Source organism: Vombatus ursinus, unplaced genomic scaffold (assembly GCF_900497805.2).
Source record: "Vombatus ursinus unplaced genomic scaffold, bare-nosed wombat genome assembly UNPS02014791.1, whole genome shotgun sequence".
Classification (NCBI taxonomy): Eukaryota; Metazoa; Chordata; class Mammalia; order Diprotodontia; family Vombatidae; genus Vombatus; species Vombatus ursinus.
This window is the reverse complement of record NW_020954569.1, coordinates 46,168,851-46,180,714: the sequence shown is the minus strand read 5'-3', so window position 1 is coordinate 46,180,714 and position 11,864 is coordinate 46,168,851. Positions and strand designations below refer to the sequence as shown.

General features: G+C 38.8%; 1 protein-coding gene across 2 annotated transcripts in view; it reads right to left on the bottom strand.

Annotated features, from left to right (window-relative positions):
* Positions 1 to 299: 299 nt before the first annotated feature.
* SLC12A7 (solute carrier family 12 member 7) overlaps positions 300 to 11,864 on the bottom strand; it is a 141,800-nt gene continuing 130,235 nt past the window's right edge. For both annotated transcript variants that reach the window (XM_027868861.1, XM_027868862.1), the window contains exons 23-24: positions 8,328 to 8,461; positions 300 to 3,444 (exon numbers count right to left, since the gene is read on the bottom strand). In XM_027868861.1, coding sequence (XP_027724662.1) covers positions 3,353 to 3,444; positions 8,328 to 8,461 — 226 coding nt within the window. In that variant the 3' untranslated portion in view covers positions 300 to 3,352. The remainder of the gene's footprint in view (positions 3,445 to 8,327; positions 8,462 to 11,864) is intronic.

The window sequence follows — 11,864 nt, the reverse complement described above, 5'->3', positions numbered from 1 at the left end:
AGAATGAAGGGAAGGGAGGAGACAAAACTGTAAGGCTAACTACAAGACCAGATGTTTCCTCTTTTCTTTTACATTTGTAAGAGATTATCCAGATAAATTATATATTAAGATTTGGTTATTTGGATTTGTTTTCTTACCAGATTTGGGAGATGATTCTTCTGCCTCCTTTTTCCTCTTGGGCAAATCTAGTCAAAGCTACCTCAGAGCAGCAATAAAGTATTGAGGGACTGCTGAAAGAAACCCTGTCCACACAAACTCCAGAAAGAAGCCACTCAACAGAGACACTGGGCACGTTTTTTAATAGATTTCATCCCATTTTATTTTTTCTAAACAGAATCATACAAAGATAAGGAAACATTAAAAGCAAACATTAACTCATCACCTCTAAATGGCCGCATTTACTGGTTACAAAAATGTTCATAATGCAGAAAAAGATACACTGTTGTTTACATGAACAAAATACTGCAAAACAACTAAGGACAAACTGTGGACACATCGACATCTGGTGAATACATGGACATCTGGTGAATACATGGAAAGCAATGCATGGACTTGTCATTTCCACCGAACATCAGCCTCAGCAAACTATCTTCAACTCCTGTTCATGGTGACGTGGACTTTAGCACCACATGTGAAGTGTACCCTGTTACATCTGCTACTTTAAAGTAAAATTGGGCAAAGCAAGAAGCCATTTACCCTATAATGCCACCTCCCCTATCGCCTCCCATGTGTGCCCTTATGACTTAAACCCTTCCTTCTCAGAAGGCAGATCTCCTTCTAACAATGGTTACACTCATGCAGACAGACAGACAGACATAGACACAGACACAGACACAGACACAGACACACACACACAGCCCCACAAAAGAGAAGCCCATCTCCATGAGCGTGGCATAATTATGTATATTACTAGAAATCTTGCTGTGAAATGTACAAAGGTAAGAGAAAGATCAACTATTTTTTTCTAAAACATCACTTTGGCACACATTACACGTTCGATGGTTTTTCCACACAGCTGAGGGTAAAATTTTGAAGATTTGGCTTCCTATTCAGCTGGATTCCCAGAGCTTCTGTAATTCCTTCATGCTCAAGAAGGTGTGTGCAGAAGGGATAGGAAACTTGGATTGGAAGAAACCCCACTCTATGAAGGATTCACTGCTGATCTTCTATGCTCATCAGTGACTTGGAATTTCTGGACCTCATGCTTAAACTTTCCTTCCCCACCTCCATATCCCCCCTCCTCAAGGAGTCAATGAATTCTCCTGGAAATAAACAAGAAACCCTGGCCATCTAAATCCCTTCCCTCCCTTCTCACCCTGGCAAAAGTGCCCTTTTGGGGTTCTCTCTTCATGCTGCCACTGCCAACTGATTCATTAAAATGTCACTCAGGAAGTATAAATAAATAAATAAGCCACAAACACCAAAAATTCATGCCCCCCTCCCCAAAATAACCCTCTACAGATTGGATATTTCTGAACTACAGAATGGAAAGACCAAGAGATAAAGTGCAATAATCAAGCATCCATGTGAAAACACAAAACAAAAACAAAAACAAAAAACAAAAACAAAACCAGCCTGTCCAGACCATGAAAGAGATCTGTCAAAACTGTTCCTCTGGGACACTGCTGCAGTCATGTGCTTATAGGAGACATTAGGGAGATATCCTCAGAGGACAATAATGGGTAGGATTATTACAACAACAACAATGACGACAAAAACTCAGTGCCAGACCCTGCTGGACATACTGGGATCAATTACGAGACCGATGATTTCTTAAAGGTTGCAATTCGTTCTTACAAGGTACGAGATGTCTTCATTCATCCTGGACTCTCCCAAAATGGTTTTCTCAGCTATTAATTATGAATGGTTAGGAATAGAGTGCATACTTACTAGCTGCAAAAAGAAGTGTGCATATCTGACACTAAAAATGTTGGCAAGCCCACAAGCTTTAAAGAAGCTTTGCCATTCAGAGATCCACTTGGAGTCTCAAAAGCATTTCGTTTATTTTTCACATAATGCACTTTTTGTTTTCAGGATACTTCTCTCTGTGAAGTTGCTTCCCTTTGGGGTACTTCAGACATTGGCAACATTTCCAAGACGCTGGCTAGAGCTAGCTAGTGTCAATGCTTACTCAAAGACCAAAAGATTATTTACAAACCAGAAAAGTGAATGTGAAGACTGCAATAGTGGGAGACAAAACGTTCAGGTGGCAATAGCGGTATCTGAGTCATTTTTAAAAGTAGAAAAGAAAAAGGGTATCAAAGAGAGAATACAGGAATTTGTTTGGGTTGTTTTACAAAACCTGGATCATCATATAACTTATAAAGACTTACAAAGGAAATATCTTTTTTAAAAAAAAATCTCAACACTGGCTGGCTGCTCTTACAAGAAAACTGGAGCTGAATGGCCTGCCTTCCATTGACCAAAAGCAGATGTTTGAGCACAGGCTTACTGTTATGGAAAGGGAGTGTGGCCCTCATCCCTACCCAAGACTCACCCTCTGGACCTGAACTTCAGGGATGTGCCAGGGGCAGGGATAGAAACATCTCTGGATGCTCATGGAAACACTAACATGGCTGGTCAAATGATTTGAGGGAAAAAAAGGGGGGGAAGGTAAACTAATGACTTTTTAGAAAAGTAGCCAGTTTACTTCTTTATAAAATGTACCTCTCAACACCCTGAAAGTAAACTGCAAGAACAAAAGTAGACTTCTTATAAATCTGCATTCTGGACCTAGTAAAGCTAAAATGTAACAGTTAGAAAGACTGTTAATAGGCACATCCCGAGAAAAATCTGAATCCAGAATCAGAAAATATCAGCTTTAGCCAACTTAATAGTTTATCACTGAATAAGCTCAGCTTTCCTGGTATCAGTTAAAAAACAGAAACAAAAACAACTTAAGATTATTTTTTTTAAAAAAGATACTATCAGTTTCACCCTCGATATATAGTACAATAAAGTAATGAGAACATGATTGTTAATAGTTCAGTTACTACAAATAAATCAGGTTGGTGGTGGGGAAGCTTTTTTCATCTCTCACACACACACATTCATATCCCCTATCCCCAACCCCCTCCCCCAGACTTTTTAACAGTGCAGACAGATAAAGTTTCTTCAGTATTAACAAGAGTTTTGCCCTAGGTTAAAAAAAAAAAAATCATATCACTTCTTTTTGTAAAAAAGCATAACATTTGGATCAGCAGATCAAGCTGGCATATCATTTCAAGTACACAGGAACATTTCAACTGTTCAACTTCCAGGAACCCAAGACCTGCTTTGTCCAGTGTTTCTATCCACCTGGATACTCAGTGCCACCACGTTCTAAACAAGCTCTGGATGGTCACCGGCAGCACTAGGAGTAGATGGTGATCACCTCCCGGCCTCCACCTCTCACCAAAAGCACTCGATTTAGTCCTTCTGTCAAAACTTCTAAGAATTCCATGTCTGTGAGGTTAGAATTAAGGTACATCATTGGTCCAGGGTGTTGAAAGAAGAAGGGAATGAATGAAAGAACCAGTCAACTTTTCAATCCAGTAACCTGAAATTCTACTGTTACCTTTTTAAGATAACTATAGTTTTATCTAAGGAACAAGTGAAGAACCATTCAAATTAATTTCCAGGAAATAAATGTTCAGAACAGGTTCAATAGAAATGTACCAATTACGATTCTTCACTAAATTTAAATGAAGTAATTCTTGAAAAGCAAACCAGAAAAAGGGAAAAGAGAAGAACCATTAGAGCTGGAAGGGAATCTCAAAGGTTACATAGTCCAAACCCCTCATTTTACAGATGAGGAAACTGAGGCTGAGAGGTTTAATAATTTCTCAAAAGTCACCCAGGTGCTAAGTGGCAGATTAGAGCTCAGGTCCTTTTTGGCTTTTTAATCAAAGCAGTTTGCATTGTACCAGGAAGTCCCAGTCCAAGCGCGTATTCATTAATGAAAATGTGGGAGAGGAAGTGACTATTGGGGGGGAGGAGGGAAGAGGAGAGAGGAGAGACAAAGTAGTAGAACTTGTGAAAGTTAATTTCAATTTTTGGATATGATGTTAAACAGGGACAGAAACTTAAAACTGCTGCAACATCTATGCCCTAAATGAGCAGGGTTAGCTCATTTGGGTAACCAAAGTATGTAGTTAGCTAATTGAAAACAGGGCTATGATTCATGACACAGTAAGCTATGAGGCCAACCATGATGCTCGGCAGGGTAGTTGAAAAACCTAGGGCCGGCATGGTGGGCTTTGAAGGCGGCTACTGACCAAGAGGAGCCATTTCCTCGTTAGGGACTGCAGCCATCTGAGGGAATCAGAGTGCTTACTGGGAAAAGGCATTAGATAATTGCTTCCAATTTTGAGGTCTTTGTTTATTTCAAGGAAATATTTCAGTTTCTGGTTTCTATTAAGAACTACTTACATAAGCTGTATCACATTTTGCCAATGAAAAGAGTGTGAGTTCCCTCAATGGGGGCTGGTCTCTGCATTCTCTCAACCTGTTCATTGGAAGGGAAGCAGGCTACCAAGGAAACACTAGTAAAAATTAGATAAACTGAGAGCACAGGAGCTTTGTAAGAAGGAGAAGTGCTGGAGGGAATGTGGGGGGAAGGGTGTGCCCATAATAATTAGACTAATTACCAACAATCACCCCCCTCCAAATTCCCTTGGTTATGAATCTGCCACACAAGTGGTCAGAGAAATCTTTAATCTTAAAAAATGATACCATGTCAGTACCTCAAAATTGGGAGCAATTACTGGCGAGTGATGATGAAATACTATTTCACAAACACTTTGGACTCACAGGGAGACAAGCATCACAAAATTATTAGCACTCTATATATTTGTAAATTTGTGGAGGAACTCTAAGGCATAAACAGCCTAACAGGATCTCAAAAAACAATGGAACAACTAGGTTAGAGGTCCAAACCAAGAAGTCAATTAGGTTGTATTTTTGAGATGATAAAAGAATGAGTACATTGTTTTCTATTGTTAGCCTGGCTATGTCAGCTAATCTAGTCCGTCCATGAAAATAATAATATTTACATTGATATAACAATTTAAGATTCACAGAGTACTTTACAAATATATTCTCATTAGATCCTCAGAGCAACCCTAAAGAGGAAGGTGCTATTATTAACCCCATTTTACAGATGAAGAAACTGAGGCAGAGATTTTTTTTTTTTTTTTTAAACCTTGATTTGCCAAGGTTACATATCTGATAACTGTCTGAGGCCAGATTTGAATTTGGGTCTTCCCGAGTCCACATCTAATACTCTATCCACTGCACCACCTAGCTGCTTCATAGTAGGGGGTATGAATACATAGTAAGGGATACATGAATAAATAAAACCTACATTAACCTCAAATTATTTAAGTTAATGGTTGGAAAACTCAATTTAACAAGCCTTCATAAAGTTTCTACTATGTGTTAGGCAATAGGGATATAGTTTCACTCTCAAGGAACTTACATCCTAAAGGAGAAAAAGCAGCCCTCTCATACTCCTTTTACCAGGGCTGCTCAGAATTACTTAACTGACTTGGGTCATAGCCACTATTCTCCTTATTTTCATCGTTCCTTTTTGGGTCCCCTTTACTCTTCCTGGTGACATTTCCTCCCATGTCCATCGTATCTATCTGGCATGTACATAGTTATTTGTATGTTATCTCCTCTATTAGAATTCAAGATCCCCGAGCTTGGGAACCTTGTTTTTTGCCTTACTTTGTATTCCCAGCAGAGTGTACCCCTTCACCCCACACACCCCACTTAATAAATGCATGTTGACTGACCTCCCAAAGGAATTTTCTGTTCATCCAGGTATCATTCTCTCTCCACTGTACTAGAAGAGTACAGTAGGGCTGAGTGGAGGGAAAGGAGGAGGAAAATTCATAACCACACCTAGACCACATCTTATTTACTAGTAAGTTGTTAGGCCTTTCATATCCTCATTCAGTCCAATCTCCCTTTTTTTTATACAAGTCCACTTTTTTTTTTTAAAAGAATCATTTGTTATGCTGTTAGATGTAAAAGCAAAACCTATGCATCAAGGTCAGTGTTTAGTTACGTGTACTAGACACATATGCTTCACCTGTGGGGCTATATCTATTGGCTCCAACTTCTGTCTACACATAACCCAAGTGGACCATGGTGACCAAAGAGGGACATACAAAAACCTATAATTAAACTTCCAGTCAACCTCTACCCTCCAGGGCACTCAAGTACAAATTTCCTACCGCTTCTCAAAGAAAGACCATGGCTCAGATGCACCATGATTAGTTCTCCAGTGAAAGTGGGGGTGGGGAAGGGGTGGTGATGAAGAGTATTCATACTTAAAGCCTTGTAGAGTCAATGTTAATGCTTTAACCCTCAAGAATCAGTGTAGACTTGTTCTTCCCTCTTTTATGGCCAATATCTCATTCTACCTTATATCATTATTGTTTGTGAAGTGATCTCATAATGACTATAAGTTCCTTGAGGGTAAGGATTAGATTTCATCTTTGCATCATCCATCCCCTCTACAAGTTCTCGTACACAGTAAATAGGTGCTCAATCAATGTGTTAAATGAATAAGGAGAAAGGGAAGGGGAAAGAAAAGTGTTCATAACTGGAGGCCTTTACAATCCCAGATCCAAGATGGCACTAGTTAACTGGGAAGAAAGAGAATATGTATAGTTAATTCCACTAAGGGAATCTTCCTGTGATGTACAATTTGAGAAAAGCTGTTCTAGGGAGATGTTAAATAAACAGAATGGTCAGTGCAAAGGCAGGAAAAGCAGTAGCATAAACCTTAGAGCCTGAATGTTCAGAATACTGGCTATATCATACATTTACTCAGTCCTTTAATGTCAAGAACAGATGCCACTTTATAAAAGCCTTCTTCCATCTCCTACAGTAATGTGGGAAATACTGTTTCTCTCATGTGTATAATGGGGGAAAAAACAGAGGCTCAGAGGTTAAAGTACAGTGATCAAAGTCCAACAACACACTAGTGATTTGGGAATATAATCTTGGTCTCCTTGTCCAACAAACTTGCCAAAATCACCTGGCCTCCTTCCATGCTCACTTACTAACACAAATCCAGTTTTCAGATAGGGCAAGTAACCCCACTATTTCCCAATCATCTATTGGTATTTCAATTATCACCACCATTTGGACATTTTTATCTGATAAAGGCTAAAGTTTTCCATGTTCAAGTTCACCCCATCTATTATTCTTACTTATGCCCCTGGGACTCCTTCATGCTTTTCAAATATTTGGAGGATAATGTCACTTTCCATTAAATGTTATTAGGCAAGCAAAGTACATTGAGTTAATTTAGTATTTTCTTGTAATTCAATCTCTGCAGTCTTTCTGTCTCTCCCTCCCACCTCATTATATGCTGTTATGCTTATCTTAAATTTCTAACAGACACTATTTTTCTCATGTCTCAGTAGTTCAGCATTTGCTGATGGGATTCACCTCTTCATTTTAAATTGTGCCTTATCACCACCCTCTACCTTGACATGTAGAGAATAAACATACAGCGGGCAGAGCTCTTGCCTGAAAAAACCTAGAGGCACCTAGGTGGCTTAGTGGATTGAATACCAGGCCTAGAGCCAGAAAGGTCCAAGTTCAAATCTGGCCTCAGAAACTTACTAGTTGTGCAGTCCTGGACAAGCCACTTAAACTATCTGCCACAGTTTCCTCATCTGTAAAATAGGGATAATAATACTTCTCTTCCAGATTATGGGAATCATCGAAGACAATAACCGTAAAATGCTTTTTAAAGTCTAAAGTTTTATATAAATGTTAGCCATTTTATTATTATTGCAGTTGTTATAGCAGCCAGGATTCCTCTCTCTCAGCAACCTGGCTGTAATGCACACTGCACAAAGAAGTGATAAGGGACTGAAAATTATGCATACTCTTTTCCCCAAAGACAGCCTGCTCACTTCCTCTATCTACAAGAAGACCGACATTCCTTGAAGATGAGGGACAGTTTCATTTATCTTTACATCCCCAGCACATTGCTGATAAAAGGTGTTTAATGAATAACGTCTGCTGAATTATACTGTTTGTTCAGACAGAAAACTCCTCTTAAAGAAAAGCTGAGAAAAGACCCATTGAACAGGCAGTGTGGTGCAGTAAACAGAGTGCTGGAATTGGGAGCCAGTAAGACCTGGGTTCAAATCCCATACTTGACACTTCTTAGCTATGTTTCTTCATCTGCAAAATGGGGGTTGAGTACAGTGGCCTCCAAAGTCATTGGCAGCTCTAAATTTATGACTCCATGAATACAAAATTGCAAAAGGTTACCATTATTAGTCTACGTCAGCATAAAATCCATCAAGAAAGGATACAGTTTTCATCTCCTTGTCGATTTTTGGGGGGACCAGGCATATTCAACAAGACCAGCTGGGCATGTTGGGATTTGTTGAGGACAACTCCATTAAGTTTCACTGCTGTATGCATCCTCCTGACGTTGGACTGGTTTCTAGTGTGTGAGAGGAAATGAAGCATTTAACACTACCATGCCTTATCTTATTCACTTAAAAACCAACCATTTCTCAAGAAATCCTATTTTTCCCATACTGTTGACAGTATTATTTTCCATTGCTTAGAGAGGGTATGAATGCGATAGAAATCAACTAATTCAACAGACTTTTTCTGCCCATTGAAAGAGGAACAGAGTAGCTACAAAATTATTTCTTAAAACTTCTATTCCACAGATATGCTACAGAAATGGGAAGAGGCTATACCCAACTTCCTCATTTCAAAACAAAACCTGGGACCTTAATGGCAAATCATGTTTATCTTGAAAATATACCTGTGCAATATTAAGGCAACAGATAACACTTTTACTATACATGTTTAACGTGCATTGCAAATCAAGCATTTCGTTGATGTCTTTGGTGCCTACGTGTGTGACCATGAGGAAATTATAACTTCCATGATTTGTAGATTCCTCATATGTAAAATAAAAGCGCTGATGTCTCTGAGGTTCCTTCCAGCTCAAAATCTTTGATCCCATGATTTTAGCTGAGATTTTTAAAAAAATATATTTTTCAGGATAAACATTTGAAATCAGACACAAAACTTTTTCTCCTTAATAATGGCCAGTAGTTAGCATTTATATAGTGCCTTAAGGTTTGCAAATCACTTGTCTTTTTCATCTTAACAAGCAAACTTTAGGACATGAGAGGAAAAAAAGCTCCAAATTTAATTAAGCTTGATTTTAAAATGAATGACACACCTCTGTTTGATGCTATTACAATGCTTAATTATTTAAATTATTAATGGATAGTCACTGCTTTTTTAGATTAAAGTAAGAACCCATGATCAACCAGTTTTTCCACCAGAAATACTCATTAGAGTGATCCCTTCATGCTAGTAGGTCCTCAATTAATCCTGGGTAGAGGTCATTCCCAAGACATCGTGCAGTGTTGCTGTTTGTCCTTTGTTCTCAAAGAGGACTATATGCCACCTGGGTGGCGATGCCAGCACATGCAAGTGAACTGGATTTAAGTGAGGGAGGGCTGTGCAAAGTCATTTCTCCTCTGGAGCCATCTGGGATCAATGGCAAGATACAGAACAAGATGACTGCAGATGGCCCTGAATGCATTGGGAGACCTTGGCCTTTTGAAGCTAAGGGTTTTTTGGGTTGTTTTTTTTAAAACACATCTCAGTTGGAGGCAATGCCCACTCAGTGATTAAGGCTAGGTAAGAAATGGAAGCAGAGAATGGCCTCCTTTATCTATTTAAAAAAAAGGGGCGGGGGGGGGGGGGACCAAAAATAGAAACAACTGCTATTTACATTCAGTGTGAGCTAATCAGGGCCCAAACAATGACCAATTGGGGCTTGGCCTGGGATCCAATGACCATCAATGAGGGCCAGAATGATATGGGTTTAAGGCATGGTCCTTAAGAAAAAAATCTAGCCTGTAAATCCCAAGGTATCTTTTGAGGTTTCAACGATCGAGGTTTCAATGATCAAAATGTACATTCCTCTGGGCAGAGCACCCACAGGAAAGGGGTCTGATACCCTATGTGGATAGAGAGAAGGACAAGGAAGGAAGGAGCTCATTGCCCAACTGGCCAGTTCCAATTGGGTCCCCAGTGGGGCAGCTCCTCCTACTCATAATGGGAAAGAGGACTAGTCTTCAAAACAGAGGTCCTAAGGACAAATCTCAGTTCTAATACTTGTCAGCAGATCACAATGACTTTGAACTTCAATTTTCTCATTTATGAAATGATGACTTCACTTGTACCTCAAACCTTCTTCATTATAAAACCCAAGTCAATCATGAAAAAACAGGTCACACCATCACTATCTAGCATTATTTCTAGATCCCAGGAAATCAATATAAGTTGTTTTTTCCCCCCTACTGGTCTTCCTTAATTCAACATTCCTGTCATATTATCACCTATTGAGATCTTATAAGGAGAAAAAACAAAACTATAACTTACCACCTAAGTAAAAACATCAGAACAGAGGGAATGACAATTGTCATTATACATAAAGATAAAAAAACTAACCAGTGTGAAAGTCACTGATGCCATTACCAGTCAACTCAAGAACTCTTCTGGAAGATTGAACACTAAACAATCCAAGGCACGTATACTTATACATATCACATTAGGACACTCTAATATAGTTATTAAATACACAGCTGCATGCACATTAACTACAAAACTATTATCTAATGAACAGAAAACAAGATACATGTTTAGATTAAGAGAATGCCTATATCCTGCAAGGTTTGGATAACAAAAGCCACATCGAAAATTAAAAAAAAAAAAAGGCCAACCCACAAGGGTTTGCAACGCAAGCTTGGCAATATGCATTTACAGTACATGTCTCCATTCAACTAATTTTTCTTAAACTCCAATTATCAGGAATAGGATTATGAATGTGTTTTTTTAATCCAGCCAATTTAGTCAAAATGAATTGGGGGGAGGGGGGGGTAGAGATGGATGTTGTCTGCATATATAGTTCAAGATTGTAAAGGTAAGAATTATGAGCTGTTTATCTGGATAACAATCATATATGGGAAATAGCTAGCATTTATATAGTGCTTTAAACTCTGCACTCAAGAGTCCATCAGTTCTTTATCTGGATGTGGATAGCACTTTCCTTTGTGACTCCTTTGTACTTGTCTTGGATCATTGCAATGTTGAGAAAAGCTGGCGGACGGGCTCGCACATGTGTGTGTGTGCGTGTGTGCACATGCACATATTATTTCATGTATGAGTTTAAGAATCAAGGAACATTAGAAGTTAAGTGACTTGACCAAGGTCACTATCTTCCCAGGTAATGGCATAGAAACAAGTCTAAGGCCTAGGTTCCCTGATGCTTATGGTCCAGTGCTATTTGTACTGTAATATGTATGGGTAGAATATACATCTAATTTTTCAAGCAGAGAACAAAACCAACCCTCTCCCTATTATGACACTGTATAAAGTAAACGGAATGATAATTGCATTAGACTAGGACCTGGTTTTAGTTCTGGCTAGTGAACAAAGGTCACTCACAATTCGTAATATTTCTCTTCTGGCTAGAAAACATCAATTTCATACAAAGGACATCAGAAACACTAAACAGGTAGTTAAAAAAAAAAATGTACAATAAATCCTTTGGAAGGCCAGACCCTTTGGAAAATTGCAAGCTTGGAAAATAAAACTGCAAGTTTGGAATCTTTAAGGTTATCTCTGTATGCCAAAGAACCATTTCGAAAAGATCATTTTTGAAGGTTCAAATAGGAAACAGTTATCTCTCAACTATTTACTTCTTTTGAAGGCCTGTTTTTTCTCTCCAAGGCACTCAAGGATATAGGGCCCCTTCAACATCCCATGCCAATTCAATAAATAGTACCTTTTTAAAAGATGTGTCTCAAAGA